General features: G+C 38.9%; 2 protein-coding genes across 3 annotated transcripts in view; one reads left to right on the forward strand and one right to left on the reverse strand.

Moving 5' to 3' along the window:
* The window catches only part of DOCK2 (dedicator of cytokinesis 2), a 513,293-nt gene that overhangs the window by 225,882 nt on the left and 266,218 nt on the right, over nt 1-21,193 (forward strand). The gene's annotated exons all lie outside the window — the stretch shown is intronic.
* Nucleotides 9,252-21,193, reverse strand: part of INSYN2B (inhibitory synaptic factor family member 2B) — a 121,928-nt gene continuing 109,986 nt past the window's right edge. The window contains exons 4-5 of one of the 2 annotated variants that reach the window (XM_050962707.1): nt 13,297-13,453; nt 9,252-9,325 (exon numbers count right to left, since the gene is read on the reverse strand). In XM_050962707.1, coding sequence (XP_050818664.1) covers nt 9,305-9,325; nt 13,297-13,453 — 178 coding nt within the window. In that variant the 3' untranslated portion in view covers nt 9,252-9,304. Of the gene's footprint in view, nt 9,326-12,788; nt 13,454-21,193 lie in introns of those variants that run through there. The other variant, XM_050962706.1, reaches the window with a different exon arrangement.

Genomic DNA, 21,193 nt, shown 5'->3' on the forward strand with positions numbered 1-21,193 from the left:
CCAGCTCCTCGTTTTAAAAATTTATCCATTGTTACATCGCAACCACATACACACCATGACAACTTCAATGTCATTTATATGCTTGCATGCATAAGTAAATGCATGCCTAATACAGTGCATATACACATGGCCATATAAGATAGTATATAGAGCAGCATAAACAAGTAATTTGTGTGAAATTTTGATTTGTACTGACTTCACTGGTGCTTTTTAGGAAGCCTGATGTAAAAATAGGCAAATATCTAGATGAGTTGACATAACCCCAGAGGTACGCGTAACCCTACAAGAACTACTGCATTAGACTACCACCACTATTTTTATCTATTGTTGCAGCAAATAGATTTTCAGGTGTAGTTTTTATTTTAATCTGTTGAGTCTTTCCTGCCTGCCTCACTTACTTGCTGTGGCTGTTAGTCTGTCTGTGCTAATGTTTGCACATGGATGATAATACAGTCTGTCTGCCTTTGTAAAATGCTTGGAGAGTTATAAATGAAAATTAAGTTTAGAAAAATGTAATCTCACAGTATACAATCCCATATTGCATGATCCCATATTATGTTTCATTCATTCATTCATTCAGTGCACAGGATGGACCTGATCTGGGGGTGAATCAGGATTGTGTAGTGAAGTTGTTTTTGGGATTCCTGCCTCGTTGGTTACAGAAGTTAGAATGTCTGTAGTGACATGAAGCAGAGGATTGTGGGAAAGAAAAGGATGGTATCATGGTTAGGACAATTGAACTCCACCCTAGAAACTTGGATTCTATCCTGCTTCTGCCACTAAGTTCCTATCTGATGCTGAGCTAGTCTCTTATACTAAACTTTTCACAGGTGGTCACTTTGCATCTAATTAAAGGCTACATCATAATGCATATGCATGAGGGGCTGAATCAAGTTTGCATGAGCATTTCTCATTCTGACATTTCCTATCTTGAGTGCTTGACTTTATAACATTTTAATCCTTAACTTTGTATTTCTTTTTTATTGTTTGGTTTGATAAGAACAACCTTAACTAATGCTAAAGCAGGTTTTTTTGTTTGGGGATTTCTTGTGAGTTAGAAAATATTTGTTTTGCTAAATCACTCGCTTGTCCTACAAAGTGGGTGAGGTAATATTTCTTTTGGACCAACTTCTGTTGGTGAGAGAGAAAAGCTTTCGAGCTACACAGAACTCTTTTGCCTGACCTGAAGAAGAGCTCTGTGTCAGTTTGAAAGCTTTTCTCTCTCACCAAAAGAAGTTGTTCCATCCAATAAAAGATATTACTTCATCCACCATGTCTTGCTAATATTCTGGGACCAACACAGCTACAACTTCACTTGTCCTACAACATGTAGTGCTTTTGGCGTACAAGGTAAAGAGATGACAGCCTGAAATTACATTCTTGGATTGCTGATTTTGTCCTGTACACTTAACATTTTAATAATTGCACCATTCCCTGTAGATAAGACCCTTTATTTTCAGTTTTTACTGATTTTTATTCCTGGGTTTTGAAAAAGTATGGGTTTATTTCATTGACTTTCACCTCAATTTTGGACCACTCAGGTACATGAAAATACTGATTATGTTAAGAAAACCCAACATATTACATTAGGTAGATGTTTATTAATAATAAATTAGTCTACGTGGAAAATGCAAGGATATTTGAAGTAAGGCAATGTAGTGGAAGATGCCCCACACATGTGCATGGTGAACTACAGTTCATGAAATAAACCACAGCATTAAACTGCTTCTACTTTCAATATTCTGACCTTTCTCTCTCTGTGTCCTCCCATCACAGCATTTACAGCAATATTTACTCAGAAAATTGTGACGTTAATTTTTTTTGCACTGATTTTCACACATTTTATCATTTTTGTAATAAACACTGATAAATTCCTGGATAATTTTATACAAAATAAAAACCAGAAGTGAAAAGCCTTGTCTATAGAGCAGCTCAATTTCAACTCAAGTAGTCATGGTGTTCTCTGGCTCTTATATTTTAGTGTTTTTGATAACTAAACACACCAATACATTTATACATCAGACTAGAACTGAAAATGTATTGAAACAGAACCTTTTAACCTCCATAATCTTAACATGAAACAATAAAGTAGTTAGCAAAGTTCATAGAACACTGTGAATGTCAGATTTACATGGGAAACACTTACACTAAAATCAGGGATGTTAATGCAGAATCCCAAGAGTATACAGAACAAGATGAATTTCAGTCACCTTTTAGCCACTTTTGCTTGGCAAGAGTTTTTAAATGCTTCAGATTCTGAAATTGGAAACGTTTTAACCAACTCCAATTCTGAAGCAGTACAGCATGATTGCTTCTTATATAATCTCTGCTCTGAAATATTTCCTTGGTTAGAAGCACTCCATTTCCTTAATGTCATCAGTGCTCTTCCTGCTTTTGAACAATTATGATCACATGATAAAAATCACTACCATCAGACAGAAGCATTTACTAAACTAAAATATTTCATTTTTAAAGGAAATTTTGGGTATGAATTACAATATATAACATTTCAGAGCTCAAACACACTTCATGGGATGTGTGGATATGGTTTAGTTACTCTCTAACTTACTCAGGTGTAGTCTGTGCATGGTCTGGGGCTGGGGCTGGGGCTATTCACTCCTGTATTTTAATCCTGACTCTGACCCTGACCCACTATGTTGTCCTGGACATTTCTCCTAACCAGCCTGTTTTATTTTTCCCATATTGAAAATGGGAATAATACTTATGTCACTAGCACTTGTTTGCAAAACATGTTGAAAACATTATAAAAATGGAAATATCATCAGTAATTTTATTTCCAGCATTTGACATACAATTGTTGGAATTTGGCAGATTATATTCCCCAAATGAATACCGAGAAATAAAACACAGCACAATTACTACCATTTTTATGTAGTCACTGTAAGAAATGGAAACAGCTACTATAGCTAACCAGCGATCTTCTTCCAGATATGGGCATATTTTTGTTTCTAATGCTGGTCCACTGGAAGAAGTCATAGTGAATAAGGTTGCTTGATGCCGAACGAAATATTAAGCAATACACTTTTCTTACTTGATCACACATAAGACAGTACCTTGTATTACACATGTTAATAGTATACATAGTTCACAAATAGTTCACAAAAAGAAAGCCAGAGACATTTGCTAAGTGGAGAACAAAAGGGAAAAATATACTTTACTTACAGTCAAAAAACACTTTGCAAACCTTTGCCTTGATCCCATAACTCTGGTGCACAAAATCAGGGCTGTCCAGAGTAGGGGGACAAGTGGGGCAATTTGCTCCAGGCCTCGCAGGGGCCCCAATGGGAATATAGTACTATATAATATTGCAACTTTTTTTTTTATGGAAGAGGCCCCCGAAATTGCTTTGCCCCAGGCCCCCTGAATCCTCTCGGTGGCCCCACACAGAATTCCCTTTGACTCTAATGGAGAATTAGGCAGTGCTTTTAACTTACTCTGTGGATCCAGGACTAAAGAGTTGAAACAATAACTATGATTTATACAATAAGTGGAAAGCAACTAAAAATTGTACCTTAGTCAATTTACTGCCTCTCAGTGCATCTGAGAGTCAACTCTGTTTACTGACAGACAGATTCTTACTCCTGCAGAGTTAATAGTCATATGAAAGAGTAAACTGGATTTTATTCCGTCATCCACCAAATTGTCAGCTAAATTTAACTTTCAGAACGTTTGTTACTGGTGTAGATGCAAAGGGCAGAAAACACAGCTTGGTTTTCATATTCCTGGTTAGGTTCGGAGAACAAACAGTTAAATAATCTTCTGACTTATTCTGTAAACTGAAAGAATTTGACATAAACACAATTAATATGGAACTACAATAATTTGGTAAGGGAGGATTAATAGGGAACCCAACTTTGTCAGTTTTTCTGAGTCATTGAACCTTAAATGTAACAGTTAAGCTCTATGCTGAACGGTAGGATTCTAAGGCCATTCTGTATATTAATTTACCATGAAAAAGAGAGAGAGCAAAGTTGCAGAGTACTTGAAAAATATAGGAAAATGATTTTTCCTCTGCTTCTGTTTATTTGAATATAAGTGATATTTGGATTTTAATATTACCCTTTCTATTTCATAATGTACCATATATAGTTAGAAATAACTCATTCACAATGTGATAAATAAATGCAAACATTAAAACAGTTAAAGCCAAGCATAACCCTGTAAAATTCACGGTGGCTAGAATTCTGCAGGGGTATGGAATTACAACATCCCACAAACATTTTTGACAGGGATGAAAGGGTTAATGTTCTGATGGTGTGGCCCTTTTTGGGGGAGAGTACGATAGTTTTAGGCTGATTTTTTTCTCTTATTATTCCTTGCCTGACTGTCGTTCAAAGAGTAAGGGAAGACATTGCCTTGAGTGTAAGACTAGCTAATTGCATGCTGTGAGGTCCACTCAAGCGATTGTTGAGAAAAGGTCGGTTTAGATGGAGACAAACACTCCACTCAAGAGAAGAAGATGCTGAGGGAAATTTGGTTTGGCACTCTGCAGCTGCTGCAGAGAATTATTATTTAAATACACAAGACAGCTTCATTGTGAAGGTATGGTGGTGTTGATCCTTGTCAGCTGCTTGGTAACGCCACCCGTAAACACTGAAACATGCATGAAAAATGGTTTGAAACTTTTCGTGACAGGGAAACATGGTGTGTGATTTACTTTCTATCCTCTAAGTCTCTACATAAAATGCAGACTGCTTTCTGCTTGGAAAGTTAGTCGTGCACTGAAAGTACAAATGAAGGAAATATTGAAAGACCACACATTGACCTTGTTTAAGTGAACAAAAAAAAGGTAGTCTTGAATACCGCCATGTACATTTTAAATATTTCATGTAGTAGTTCTGCAGAACTACTTGGTTTTTATTCACATTAAGTAATCAAGATCAGGTAAAAGTGGGTATATTTTATAGCAGGGTCTACAAACTTCCGCTCTACCCCAAACACAACACTGGCAGTGATCTTAATCAAAATGGCATCTTTATGTCATGCTACCACTAGCACAGTCCCCAGATCTTTCTCATTTTACAATAATTCAGTGTTACATCTGTAGTGAACTGCTGAAAGCCACTATTTTGATATACAATTCAGAGCACTACATACGTTAGCATTACAACAAATAATGACAGACTTCAATATTGCTTTATATGGCAAATTTCACTCTGAGTTAATGTTCTTCACAGACCCAATGAGAGAGTGAGAGGGTACCAAGTAGTCCTGTTTGCATGCAACAGAGGAAATGATTTAATCAAGGCAGAGCATCCAACATCAGCTGAGGAGTTGCAGGTGTTCCAATCCTGGTTTGGAAGAAGAATTACTACCTCTATCATGTTTTATGTAACCCTTCTGCCTGTCTAAGTTGACAGCAACAAGGGCCGGGTTCAGTATCTAGGGGTTCCGTTTCAATAACTCAATGCAAATCTGGCTTGAACCCCCACCCAGTGACCTGGAACAATTACATACCCCGCCCCCCAGGCGCCTCTAAGAGGCAATACTTCCTCCCCTCTTGCAAGCATGGAGTCTGAGTGTAGCAAAATCCTTTTAATAAAGGAGGGAACCAATGTTTCTTTATGTTGAGGAAACACCACAAACAGGATTCATAACAAACCATGAGCAAAAGACCCACTCCCAAGTAAGTTTGGCAGTATCCTTTTCCCCTCAGGGTCTTAAGTCCAACAACCCAAAAGAGCAACCCAAAAGTACAACACTCCAAAAGTCTCTTGAGTCCAGCAACCCAAAAATCACCAAAAGTCCAACAACCCGAAAGTCTCTGTCCCTGGTCAGTGCAGCCCCCGAGTTAAAAAATGTATCTGCAGAGTTTTACCCACCCAGATGGGGGGGAAGGGACACACGAGGTGTTATGGGGCACCTTACGTGGTCCGAGGCCTCTTCCTGTGGTTCTGCTGCAGCCTTCACCACGAGCCATTCCACTCCACCAGCCATCCCATGAGCCATTCCAGCTGTCCCACAAACTGCCCTGCTCCACCCCACTTCACTCCACTCGCCATTCTGTGGGCCGCTCCAACCATCCTGCAAACTGATCACCTCTGCCAGCCGCTTAACAATATCTTCAGGCTCCACTTGTTAACACAGCACTCAGTGAGCACAGCCCTTAGTAATTTTAGCTTTTTAGTGATTTCAGCTTGTAGTAGGGGTGTCCCAGTGCTGGTGCACTATTGGCCCAAAGTGAATTCAGCACAGCAGCCTGTAACTAGACTCTTAATGGAATCAAAATTAGCTCTGCTATTCAACAGTGGGGAGAAGAGGAGGCACAGTTGGTGTTTCAGGCCCTCAAAAGGTGTCCATACCATCAGGTGCAAATACCTATCCCCAACCTCTCTCAATTCACTGGGTTTTGGAACCCATGACCCTTGTCTAGCGAGTGCTACTTAGTTGATGGTGAGTCTCTCTGTCATAAAATAGTTCCACTGGCCTTGATTCACATAATCGGGGTAACAACACTTTATTCTTTCGACCCCAATAACAGTGAAACTAGGGATCCCACAGCAGCCAAAGTAACCATTTGGGCGGCTGTGGTCTCATGCTAGGTGGGATGGGTGTGCCTATGCAAACAAGACCAGCCCCTGAAGTTCTTTTCCACAACTCACCACAATTCACCACCAGATGTCAGGGTAGAGCTCATCCTGACTCTGCTTACATTTCTATCCAGGAACTTGGGATGTGCCTATCATTTAAGCATCTAGGTATGTTTGCACTCTATCCAGATTTAAAACCCCAGTTCTGATGTGAAGTGGTCATTATTGTTTCTTTTCCAAATAACACTTCATCTGAAGTGCCTAAGACCAGGGAAAACATTCATTATAGCTTTGCTGTTGACCAGCCACCAAGTGATTAGCAAGTCTTTATTAGACATGTCCCTATCCACATAATAGCTGTTGCCAGTCCAGCAATCAAGGTTTTGATTTTTATTACTTATTTCAGGTTAGTGGAATGTCATTTTAAACAGTTCAGTTTCATAACTCATTCATTTTTTATCTCTCTGGTCGTAACCTCCCTGAAAACCTCATGAAGTTAGTCAGTGAGCATGTTTCTCTTATGGTCTTCCCTGATCTTACTGAATACTGAAACTCCAGAGGAGAAAAAAACAAGTAAGTAAATAGTTATCCAAATAAACAGGTTATCTATTATACATTGCCTATCACCTCTGAGTTACCTGAAGAAATTAATTTCTACAACCAACAGCTGTTTATGAAGATGCTCAGCTGCCTTCGGTAAGTGACATTACAGAGAACCTATGTAAGAATCTGACACTAAATGTCCAAGTTGCATCTGTTGAGAAGACAATTTTTTATGGGTAATAACTTACCTGGACAGTCCCCTTTCTATGTGGGTTTCAGCCATTAGCATGTCTGGAAGTAAGGATCATGAACAAAGTGAGGCATTGGCATGTTATTTGTTAAGGAGTTCTCCCTTTTTCCTTGGGTGGAGAGGAAAGTTAAGGAGAGGACATGAGAGAAGATCATGAGAGAGAGCAAAACTTTCCAGATCTTTTATCTGGAACATTCTTGACCCATACATCCTTCTAAGATTTGGTGGCCTTTTGCACTTCACCTAGTTCTTCTGGTGCGGTTATAACCCACACACCTCCTGGGTATGGTGTTCTGTCCCCTCTAGTGGCACTGAGACCACTTAGAGATCAACGATTCTGCTACAGCCTTAGCTAGGGGCCATGTGGCTTTTAGCTCATACAGTAGAGGCTCATACACTAAGCTCCAAATGCCCCAGGTTCAAGCCTGTCCTCTGACAACAGGGGCGGTGTTATACAGTCTCTATCATCCCATTATTTCACGTCTTTGCTTCATACTGGGAGATCAGAAAGGTGCATTCTTTAGAACCATAATGTGATTGGCATAGTACACATCACTGTTCACAAGTTAAAACCAGAGCAAAAATGTTCAAAGCTAAAATGGTTGATAATACAGTGTGATATATTTTGAAGTGTGAAAATCCAGTACAATAAACCACTGAGAGTTGAAATTCTCCTTCTCTACTTGGAGCAGTGGTTCTCAACCTTTCCAAACTACTGGAAGTCTGATTTGTCAGGAGTCAGGAGTCTGATTTGTCTTGTGTACCCCAAGTTTCACCTCACTAAAAAACTGCTTGATTACAAAATCAGACCTAAAATTACAAAAGTATCACAGCACATTATTACTGAAAAAATGCTGACTTTCTCATTTTTACATTATAATTATAAAATAAATCAATTGGAATATAAATATTGTACTTACATTTCAGCATATAGTATATAGAGCAGTATAAACAAGTTATTGTCTATGTCAGGGGTCTCAAACTCAATTTACCTTAGGCCCAGTGCCAGTCCTCAAATCTTCTCAGCAGGTCAATGTCACTCATGCTGCCCAGAACCTGCCTCCCAAAAAACTCCATCCCCCACTTGCCTAAGGCTCTGGGACAGAGTTTGGGCAGGGAGGAGGTCTGGGGTAGGGGATTGGAGTGCAGGCTCTGGGAGGGAGTTTGGGTGCAGAAGGGGTGAGAGGTTCAGGCTCTAGGAGGGAGTTTGGATGGGGGAGGTCTGGGGTGCAGGCTCTGGGAGGGAGTTTGGGGGTGTGAGGTAGTGTGTGGGAAAAGGGTGCAGGCTTTGGAAGGGCATTTGGAGGCTGGCGATTGTGGGGAGGGGGTGCAGGCTCTGAGATGGAGATTGGGGGCAGAAGGGGGTGTGGGGACCGGGTGCAGACTCCGGGAGGGATTTTGGGGGGTGTGGGGACAGGGCGCAAGCTCTAGGAGAGAGTTTGGAGGTGGGAGGGAATGTGTGGGAAGGGGATGGGGATGCAGGCTCTAGGAGGGGGTCAGGGGTGCGGCGTTTACCTGGGGCTCCAAGGCGGGGTGGGCCGGAGGGTCTCTGCACGCTTCTGCCCCCAAGTCACTACCCCTGCAGTGTCCTGCTGCGCTGCTGGGGCCTCTGAGGGGTAGCGCCCAGGGGCAGCAGGTGGGGCCAAGGGAGAGACCCAGCCCCAAAACTGCTGGAGCCCCGCAGGCTGCAGATGAACCAGGAGTTTGAGACCCCTGATCTATGTGAAATTTTAGTTTGCACTTACTCCGCTAGTGCTTTTTATGTAGCTTTTGTAAAACTAGTCAAATATCTACATGGTTTGATGTACCCCTGGAAACCTCTATGTACCCCCAGCAGTACGCGTACCCCTTGTTGAGAACCAGTGACCTAGATAATCTAATTAATATGAATCTATAAAGGATACTATGCCCGATCTTTCCTCTTTTCCAAGAGCAATCTTTCATTTCCTCTGTACTCCCCCTAAATGTTTATTAATTGAGTCTTGAAACCAAAAAAAAATAAGTTAGTTTATTGCAAAAGATAATATCCCATTAAAACAGTCTAGAAATTTACAAAACATTACATTTAATTATTACATTTCATTAGGAAGGTGCTCTGTATTTGAGCTAGCATAACTACCAAGTCTTGTGACTGTTCATAGGACAACTATATTTTTACTGAACTACCGGGGGTGGAGGGGGAGTGGGACTTCATAACCTATGTCATACCAGATTCAGGATTCTATTCGTATATTTTGTTTTGTTTTAAAAAAAAAATAGATTGACTTTCTCTGTAAAACAGAGTAACTTCAAGTGCAGTAATTTTGGTATATATAATGTCATATGCTGTACAGTATTTTACAAAAAGCTTGGTGTATTTCTCACATAAATATGTCAATTTTTTCATAATAGCCTACTTTCTTTTTGAATACCAATGTTATCAAATGGGATCATTCTGTGTGTGTGTGCATTTTACTCCTCTTATGGGAGCTACTTTGGAACACTACATAGTAGACTGTTATGGTGTAGAATCTTTTCTGCCCAACATTAATAGTTTTGTTATCTACAAAGCTATATATTTGTAGTCTAATCCTGATGTTACACAACTGAGCAGTATGTCTCTGGAGTTATCTGTTCTCCATTTTCTTATTTGATGCATTGTAATGGAAAGTCACACATCACATTTTGTCGTAGTTGTGTCACACATGCCCACTGAAGGATCTAAAGTACCTATTTGTAACCTGGTAATATGTTTTATTTATGTTGTCAATTTCTATGTTCAGGCTAAACAAAACAGAAAATAGCAAAGGAGCAATTTGAGTGACTTTATATCTCTTTAGCTGTTTTCTGTAACATCAGACATAGCTGATATATCTATATGTCTGACACTTTTCCAGTGTGTTCTCTAATAGAAATCACCCTTTTGAGTGTAATGCTATGTAAAACTATTGCAATGTAGGAGCTAAATATTTAATTTTACAAAGAAATTCTATGAAGTGTAGACTATGTAGAAGTTTGCGTACAGTAGATGTACACATGCAGTATTGTGCAATTTCATTGCACAAGTACGATGCCCGCTAAATTCTTTAGTGCAAGAGAAGCTTAGTTCTGCAGCTCTAATTTTTTCTATGTGATGTGTACAATTACATGATTTCTTCCTTCTTTTACTGTGAATGATAGTCAAGCTGTGCTTGAGACAGGTGTGGAATTAAATGGACTAACTTAATATAACTTCTCCTGTACCCACAGATTGAGTGCAGAAGACACTATTCAAGTCTAGAATGATGATGACAGAGAACCTCTCCACAGGCTGGCAGTGCTAGCACACCCTGTAAACAGGTTTTGATACAGCTAGGAAATGGTTAAGTGGCTGCTGTTCACTCACTGAGACAGTTGGTGCTTTACACCATCCTCATATAATGGAGATGGGAGTGATTGTTTAGAAAGAGAGTATCTATGGGATGAAAGATCATTAGGTGGGGAACCCTAGGAGCAACCAAGCCTGAGGAGAAGGTGTGACCTGATCTTTGTCACTTTTATGTTAAATTCTGTGATGATCACACCATACCTCTTGAATGGGCGAGTTTGGACTCAACAGAACACGTGGACTGTACTTGAATGAAACTGGGAAGGAAATTGGTTCGTTCTCTCCCTCAGCAGCAGGCTGCAATAGGAACTGCTGCTGGTACAAAGAGCCTACTGGCCAAGATAAGAAGCAGCTAATTCACCATGGTACTGTGTGTTTTATTGTTTTTTTAAAATGTACATTTTAAAGAAAAAAAATAACAAAGATTGAAACACATCCCGAAGGGCTGGCAAGTGAAGAGTTAATTCTTTAGTATAGGGGTTGCTTCTTCATTTTATACTGTAAAGAAAAAATAAACTCTGGGAGTGGAATATAGGACCGGTGATAGCTAAGTCTAATAGCCTTCCACCAAAGGTGCTAAGAGCCATGAAAACTGGAGAGTGGGAGAGCAATTTTTAGCCTGGAGAGTTGTTATAGCTTTTGATACAGCTCATGGATGCCTCTTTACTGAGACACTCAGCGTTCAAAACTACTTGGCTAGAAGGAATGCTATTGTACATAAATAGACTCTTCTGTGTCTGTTATATAGACACACTGATATGCAGTCAGTATGGAATAATACTACAGGCATGCCAGCATATAAAATGTGTATTTAAATGGGTGTGATAGTGGTGTGCTCTAACAAGGGCTAAATTCTGACCCTACTTACCTCTACAAATCCTTATTGAGGTGGGCTTATGGGTTTCAACTAGGTCACAGTTTTGCTACTAGAGTTTAAAGGGAGGTTTTCCTTTGAAAAAGGTTCCAGTGAATGGCATTGTGGATTCATTGTCCCTCAGTAACTTTCATATCTAATGTGTTTAATTCTTTCTAATTCCCAGTCCTGAAAACTCTTACTCAGCTGAGTCATGCTAATTGCTTTACTTTTCATGCCTCATCACCTCTAAACAAAGACCACTTACACCTAAGCAAGCCCTATTGTGCTATGGTTCTGTCCTTAATGACTCCTATGCAATCTTATTACCTTCAGTGGTTTTGTGCAGGTATAATTGATTGTCCTTAATACCTGGAACTTATTAAATGGTTTTGCTGATGTACAACAATGAACAAAAGCTAACTTGTCCTCTTTCTTGGCATTACACACTAATATAAAATCAGTAAAAGAAACATGAGCACTTTTGTCACTAAAGTAATAAGACTATATATCCCCCCCAGGAATAAATCAGATGAGTAAAAACGTGCCATGTTAGTATATTAAAGTCTCTTTTCAGAGTGGGACTGCCCTATGCTCTGCCACCTATAGTACTGTCAAGGCTTTAATGATTGGCTATTAAATTTACTCTCCTGAACCTTTCCTCCTTTTTCTAAACATTTTTGCATGAAAAACAGTGTGAAATGCTATTTTTCTTGCAAAAAAAAGTTTAATTTTATATCTAGTTTTGACTAGTTGTCACGGCTATTTTTCTAAATTTTGAAAAATAGCTAAATTGAAATCTGCTCTACATTAACTTCTCTTAACATTTCTCTTAACACTAATCTGTATTAACATCAGAACATCAAAGTGTACAACTGGTTTGACACCCAGTGATGCTGTGTGTATGTTCTGTTGGATCAAAGAGGCGTGTGTTGGAGCATTTTGATGTAGTGTGAAGGATCTTAGATGCACAATGGTACAAACAGAGATAGAGATGTTTTATAAATCTATTGCTTTTTAGGAAAGGATGTTAATAAATATGATTCCCCTCCTCCCGCAACCACAGTAAAATAATTGTTTGTTTCTGAATAACACCAACCAAAAAAAAAAGGAATCGTGTCCAGTCTTGGATGCTATAGATTTTTAACTCTTACACTAGTGTAACAAATTAATCACTTGTGCTATATATATATATATATATATATATATATATACAATCCATTGTATACATAATTTTAATGGATTGTCTCCCTTGGAGAGGAAGTTTTCTTAAAATCTGTGTCCCACCCCACAGTTTTTGGTTGCACCACTGGGGACAAGATCAGGGAATGACTTTTAGGCTGTTTTGTTTGAATTTAAGCATGATGTGGGAAGCATATGGGAGCAGCTTCCTTTACTTTGATTGCCCTTGTTTTTATCAATTTAAATCACAACTTCAGCATTATTTGAAAGTAAAAATTTTGCCTTCACGAAGCATATGAAGATGTCTTTTTGAATCAAAGAGATAGATTGCATCCCGTTTCAAAATACTCATGTCTTTATTCACTGAGTTTGTTAAATAAGCAAATTCCATTTTAAGCTTTGGAGTTTTCAAATACCTTATTAGACATTTTTTAGTTTCCTATTTGTGGTTTCACAGTTGTACATATTAAAGCCTCTGCATATATGTTTTAATATCTTCTGAAATGTAGTCCTTCAATTCTGTATGTCAGCTAAAAGACATTCACATCCACCAGAAGCATTTCTTTTTCACCTTTTTTGTTTTTCTTCTTAATTCCTGTTTCTCGGGAATTGGATAGTCAGATAGTAATTTGGGGGCTGGAGCCGTGGCAGGAGTTTGCTCCACTTGATCCAGTGTTTTCAAAACCTGATGAAATCTGCCTTCTTGTTGTCTGAAGTCATATTCCACACTATGGAATACATGGGAAAAATAAGTTAGTAAGTTGTAAATTACCAATTACAAGGAGAGAAATATGGAAAATATTTTTAGGCTTTGTTGCAAAGAATATTTCCTCTTTCAGAGTTGTCATGATAGAGGCTGACTCAAATGTAAACAATTGTAGGCTGTGCTGTTATGAGGTGCTCCTGTGTAGCAATTGTTACTCAAGAGAATCATCTTTACTCACATTAGGCCCAAGGTCATTCATTCAGAAATTAAGTAAATGCACAAATAAAAATACTTATAAAAAACAAACCAGGATTAAGCAATCACAGCTAGGAGGTCTTATTCAATACAATTAGGCAACATTTTACTTCATTCCAATAACTATTCATGCATATGCTACTTCATTCACCCATTTTTTTCCTTCTCAGATTATATAAATGAGAAAGAAAGCAAATTTGCCTACCATAGGTAGATATATCTGTGTATATATAAACATTTTCCTAGAACAATTTAAAAATTACCAAAATAATGAAATCGACCCATACAATTAATCTTCAGTATGCTATTTAATTCATGGTAGCCCACACGTTCCATAGTATGGAAAGGTTGCTAATGCTGATTACTTTTTTATTACAGTGTAAAATGAATTGTCACATAAAAGTCTGTTTAAACTATTAGCAGGTTAAGTTTTCTAATGATGTTTTTTTGTTTAATGGAAAATTGTGTTCTTGCTCCTGTGAGTGAGTGTCACTTGTCTTCAATGATTCTGCCTCATTGGGCTGCATTATTATTGATGAAGATGTCAAGGATCACCTGCATGCATTAATAGTAAACAGCTTAACCATAAAACAGAATTGCTTCAACTTTACTATACTTTTCTAAATAAGTAATTTCTTGACTGACGTTTTTCTTCCCATATTCATTGGTATATAAGAGTAGCCATTTGGTGCTGGTTGTCTTGAACACAAATGCCATACATTAAAATTCAAGAGCAGCATACTAAATAGTCACCAAAAGAATCAAAATAACCTGTTTTATCATTGGCTTGTTGATTTAATACAACAGGGCCTCAATCATGATCTCCAAAGGGCCTCAATCATGATCAAGGTTCTGTCATGCTAAGTATTATAAAAAAAAATTACATGCTATGGTTTCTGCCATGAAGTGTTTACATTAAAATCTAGAGACCAAGCACAACAAATGAATGTTACTAAAATCAACGGGAAGGAGAATGAGGATGAGGGTAAAAGTAATGAGAACATGGGTTTCTGTTGTCAGTGAGAGTTAGTTTGTGGTTCCAAACCAGTTAAATCCATTTGTGGATGTATGTTTCAGCTATTCCCAACTGGGAATTACCTGTAAATGGTAAGTTAGAAGAGGGTCTTGAGGAAGAATTTGAATGAGTATAGGATAGTGGCCTTGCAGACTAGTTCAGGGAAGATGTTTGTTTCATGTAGGGAGTGCAAAAGAAAACACACATGTCCTAGTAGGGAGTACTGGACATAGTCAATTCTGGTATCACTGGTAGAGTTGAGGGAGTAGGGGATGAGGATATGCAATAAGGCAAAATAGTGAATAAGAGAGTGGCATAGCTGTGGAAGCATTAAAATTGAGGACAAGAAGATTACACTTGTGCAGGAGAAGAGGAGGAGCTGGTGGAAGGATTAAAATGGGCATAGGGAAAATCTAATGGTCCAAACCACAAGTGACAGCTGATTTTAGTGGTTCCTCTTCAAATGGTCAGGAGCGGGAACAATATGGATGTTGGAGAGAGAAGATGACTTACAACCTTTTGCCAAATTGCTCTGCAATAATGGGTACCTTACAGTGCCTTGATACTGAAGGTCCTGGGGATGCTCACAATCAGCCCATAAGCATGCAGGTCATATCCTCAAGTGTCTGTGTGCTAGACAGCCCTGGTTCAGCAGCTCTGACCCCAGCATCCTGTCTGCAGCCCCACTCTGGCTCACACCAGCCTTGGTTACAAGGAGCAGGGGGACCCCAACACACTCCCGGTCCCAAATTTTCCCAGAACCATGTGCTTTGCAATGTCCAACCCTCTCTTGGAGAGTTCAGGAAAATAATAAGGTTCTTTTGTTCCTCTAAAGATACACAAAGAATATCGCAGCTTATTAACTGGGATAAATTCACCCTTACATTTACATGAGTTGGTTTAAAATAAAAAAAACAAAAACAAATTCATTGACAATAGAACACAGGTTAAGGAGTGTCAAGTAAAAGGAATAAAGTTAAAGTTACAAGCAAATAAAAGTGAAAACATCAAAAAGTCTAAAACTTAATCTAGTGAGGTACAGGCTTTGTTCAATATGGTGTCTCACCTATACTCAGTTTCCAGAGACTTCAAACCCCCCTGCTTGTTGAAGCACCCATCTTTCTCAGTTTGCAAGAGTTCTGTTTACTTTTGTCTGTGTAGTGATGAATGCCAAAGATAGCTTCTGTCTTTGCTTATATTTTCCCACCATCAATGACTTTGTTTAAAGAGGCAAGAGTATCTCTTGCTGTTTTTCCCTTCCTGGGGGCTTGCCATTTCCCAGCCAATTTCTTTGTAAATAGAGCTTCCATTGTTACTGATCACACTTTGCTTAATTTCTTTATAGACAGGCAGATAGCTGCCTGCCCTCCTGTTTAGGGGAAAGCCTGTTTTACCCTTGTTTTGGTCACAGACTGGAAGCACAATGCTGTTAAGTATCCATATTTTCTTCATATAGTGTTAATACTACATTTCACAATAATAGTGATCACAGGTGCATGTCATAAGCTTTCTGAAAAGACCTCACTCTATACACCTTTATAATACAGTAATATTGAATACAATCAGTTGATTCAATTGCCTATCGCTTGAGGTTCAAACCCCCTGTCTTTCTTGACCAGTAAACCTTTAAAATGGATTCTTCTGAGGGTTACCCCTCAAAGGAAAGTTTATTCAAGCTGTAAGGAAGGTGACATGGAGCCTAGTAATGAAGGAAGCTCTGTGCTCTTGCTTTCCATGGGTGTTAGATTAATTTGTCCCCACCACCCCAATATGTAAAACTAGACTTCATTGTCTTTGGCTGGAGATAGGGCTGGTCAGAAAATCAAATACACATTCATTTGTCTAAGGCAAACCTGTTTACCAACTTCCCCTGGCACGCCTGGTTTAAATACATTTTAGTTAAAATACCAGCATATATTATAACCATTTGTACATACCCTGTGCATACCTCATACAAAAATAATAATGATTAGTGAGTTGTTTTGAAATGATACCTTACAAGGTATATTTTGTACCAAGAGTATTACTGTAGTGTGTATGATGTGAATACGGGGTGCTTAGTGTTTCAGTGATTGGTTATAATCAAGGCAGAGTCTCTGTTTAGTTCTCCTATGATGAAATCTTTGTAGTTAGTCCTGGAGGATTCCTGTAGCTATTGAGAGAGACAACCTTAAATGAATGTCTAGCAGCTGCTCAGGAGCCCTGCAGAGGGGTTCCCAAAACTGGGGTCTACCTGGCTAACTTAAGAAATTTACCAGGTCTGGAGAAGGAAGAGTTTAACATAGCATCCAGATTTTGGGTCTAGGCACTGGAGAAGATGGTTGTGATGTCGGCAGTGACAGAGTGGGGAGCGGAGGTTTCATGAAGAAGGTGAGGGTGGTGGAAGTAGTAGCAAGGAGTCAGAAATGGTGAATAAATGGCTGAGATTGTGGTCACATGGGTCACTGAAGTGGGAAAAACAAAGCTGCTTGATTAGGAATATGGTAGAAATGTTGGAGGAGAGAATAAATTTGTAGTGGAGGAAGCCAGTGTTCTCATGGGACTTGATCCCTGTAGGGCTACTGAGTATCATGGGCACAAACATGGAGGACATGAATATTGTTGGTGACCCAAGGATAGGATTTGATGGGATGGTCCTGGAAGATGTAGAAAAGAGTGAAAGTCAAAGGTGACGGATAGAGCAGAGTTGAAATACTCAGCAGCTGATTCAGTAGAGGAGGTGAGTGGGAAGAACAGCACCGTGAGAACTAAATATTTCATAATTTACATTTTGACATGTACTGGAGAGATTTGAGGGGAAAATGTTGCATAGTATGACACAAGCAAACCTACTGAAGAACATCTGGTGCCTGAGGGTCCCCCCCAAAACTTGATATAAAATATGCTCTGTAACTAAGTCTAATTCTGCAACCTCTATTCACATGAATAACCTTTATTTATGCTAGTAAGCCAATTGACTTCAACATGTCTGTTTATATAAGTCATGCGTTCAGTATAGGTTAATGGGACTATTCATATGTGTACAGGATGTAGGAGCAGGCCCTCAGTTATCTTTCACAGGAAAAAAATTAAAGAAAAAGCTATCTTAACTAGAAAGGACCACTGAAGTTCCAGAAGAGTTATTAGTCATGATTTTGTAAGCCACACTATCATTGATGATCATATAATTTGGTACACTTCTCCCATCAGAACATGAAATCAGCAAATCACTTCCATATATTGTGTTTTGAGCAATCATTAACACATTTCCTTCTGTGACTAATCTGGACTGTAATTTGAAAACCAAGAAGATTAGCAGGTGTACCTTAACTTCTTAACTTAATCTCAGGGCATTGTGTACCACAGGCTATCATGATATAATATGGTGAATTGCACAATAACTTCAACTTGCTTGGAGTTACCATAGAACTTATCACAGAATCAGATCAACCTCTAGGAGGGAACATACCAAGATAGTGTGACCAGTTGTCCCGATTTTATAGGGACAGTCACAACTTTTGAGTCTTTTTCTTAAATAGGCTATTATTACCTCCCACCCCATCCTGATTTTTCACATTTGCTGTCTGGTCACCCTATTCCAAGCCAAGAGGATTGAGGGAGAGGTAAGTTCTGCCAGCTTATCATCAGAGTTTGCATAGGATAGGGTTTCCGTAGAAGCAACTGTCTCACTGATGTGATTTCCATTGCCCAGCAGCACAGCATCTCCCCGCATTTGCAGGTCAAGTCTTGATCAGCCCCTTACAACTCTGGGCTGGCACATGCTCAGTGCAGAGGGAATCTTTGAAGAATTTAGCTGGCTAATTCGAACAAGTCTTTATTGAGCATGTATGAATTTAGATTTTTCCAGGCTTGTAATTTAGGCAAATTTGGATGAATTTTCACAGAAACAGCAAAAGCCCCAGCCACAACAAGTCGGTCTGACCTCCCCTGTCAAATTTCAATTACCTGATCTAAAGCAGGGAGGTGCTAAAGCTCCTTGATGAAAGAGTTGTAAGGATTGTTTTAACATGAGCAAAGTAACATATTTTCCCCTAATCTTGTTCTTGGAAATGGCTGAAACTTTCCACAAAAGCCTGAGGCAGATACATGGCATGGAAAATTTCCACCCAAACGATTAAACTTTGCCAAAATTTTATGAGCAGTTGAAAACAGTCTTCTCACGGAAGTGTCAGGCAACCTTAACCATACACAAAACTACCAGCTTCTCTCATAATAATAAATATTAAGTCTACAGAATAAGTAGATTATAAAGATCTGCATTCCCTCTTTCCTGAACAGATAGAAACAAGTTGCAAGTGCAATCTGGCTACATCTTAACTAGAAATTTCACAGGTCTCAGAAACGACGCACATTTCATAATAAAATATTATGATCCACTGGTCACTTGGGAATTAAGCATAGATGTAAGTAAAATACCTAGACTTCTTCCCTTCCCACAGTCATGCAAGATTAATAACCATAAAAAATGAGTCCTCAGACAGCTTGTTTGTCACATAAACTATTCTTATTCTATATTGGAATCCAAATGGATCCCTTATACAAATAAATATGTATATAAATTGATTCATAAACTACGTGAAGTCTTATGCATGTTCCTTATTCATAGTCATCCATCATCCTTCATTTCTGGTCATTCTATCTCACCTGCTGCTGATATTTGCCCTATTTTAACTTTGTGATCAAACACAGGATCATAAATGCTTCAATATCTAAGAATGTCTGAGAGCATCGCTGGCAACAATACCATGCTTAGGCAGCAATAGTCCATAGTGCCAAATGTCCATGGTCACACTGTACAGCCTTTTTTCAGGCATCTTAAAGTTCCACAGCATTATTACTGATCTTGGGCAGCAAGGTTAATTGCAGATGACCACATGGCTGCCGCCATTCCATGGACGGGCAATGTCCCCTCCTGACCTCAAGTCTAATCTCCAGGGCTCGATGTGTAGGGACGTTATCTCCAAAGTAGGCTATATGTGCCAGGAAATAGTGACTGATATGACTTAAAACTTCTCAAGGTTAGTTCTCAATAATACATCCCTATTACTGATAAATCAAACCATCTTATGTCCAGTAGTCACTGTTGGTAATGCATATAAAATTCCTCCAGCCTCCTTATGTCTTGCTCAAGCAATATCCATGTGATCACCGATCGTGCAGTGGCTTTTCTCAGTAAACATGCTTCAGAATTCGTTGGTCTTCCATTCTAATAATGACTATACTGAGAAAGCTGCCAAAACTGTACTGTTGCTGATGGAGGCAATTGCTGGGGTCATCTTTGAATATCCAGAGTTCTGATTTGAAGTGTCCTTCAAGTATCACAAAATGCAGGCTGTCTCAGCCCCTTTCTGTGGTTGAAATTTAATCTAGAAAAAGAAAATCTTGATTCATTTTCTCTTTAGACATTTGGCAGTGATCACTGAAAAATAAAAGGCCTTACAGTGAGGTAACTGTAGATTCTGTAAGATTCTGTAGTGAAAAACTTTCTTTTAAAACATTTGTACCCAGAGTTGCTATAAACTATATTCAAATGTCATATATGTAAAGCTGGGTCTAAAATATACAAAATGTATAGCTTCCCGTATGAGAAAGTAAACCAAAACCAACATGTCAGCTTTCTTCAGACCTTTAGTTTGAGCATCTTGGTCAATCCACTGTCAATATCCCTCTGTAATTTGGAAATTTAAATAGCAAATTCTCCTCTGTTTATACTAAGCATAATTACAAACCTTGAAGTGTAGTCTCCCTTCTCACTAGTAGAACCAAGAGAAAAATAGACACCATTTTTGTTTCTATGGAAACTTTTGATTCTTGCAATTTTCAAATGCTGTGCAGCAAATTCAGCTTGATGAGTCATATTAGTTGTATAATTGTATAGTTGTATAATTTAGAGTATGTAATGTGACTTGACTTAGGCATCACCTGGCCTTCAAAGCTATTACAGAATAACATAAATATGACAATGAACCAGATTATTTTTTAGTTCAAAACAATGCATTAATCCAAATAAAACATGTCAGTCAATTCTGACATATTTGACAAACTACTGTATTTAGTTGAGCATAGGCTATAAAGACACTACATTCCCTTCAGCTATTGTCACTCTGAAAATGTGAGTTAGTGTATTATACTATTTCAGTGATTTCCACACAACTCCTATTAATGCTGACAGGAGTTCTGTACCTCGGAATACCTTTCCCAGACCTGAAGAAGAGTTCGTAGACTTTAAGATCAGAAGGGACCATAATGATCCTCTAGTCTGACCTGCTGCACTTTGCAGGCCACAGAACCTCACCCACCCACTCCTGTAATAGACTCATCCACTGTTAATAGACCCCTAACCTCTGACTGAGTTACTGAAGTCCTCAAATAATGATTTAAAGACTTCAAATTACAGAAAATCCACCATTTACACTCGTTTAAACCTGAAAGTGACCCATGCCCCATGTCGCAGAGGAAGGCGAAAAACACCCAGGCTCTCTGCCAGTCTGA

This window comes from Gopherus flavomarginatus, chromosome 7 (assembly GCF_025201925.1).
Source record: "Gopherus flavomarginatus isolate rGopFla2 chromosome 7, rGopFla2.mat.asm, whole genome shotgun sequence".
Classification (NCBI taxonomy): Eukaryota; Metazoa; Chordata; order Testudines; family Testudinidae; genus Gopherus; species Gopherus flavomarginatus.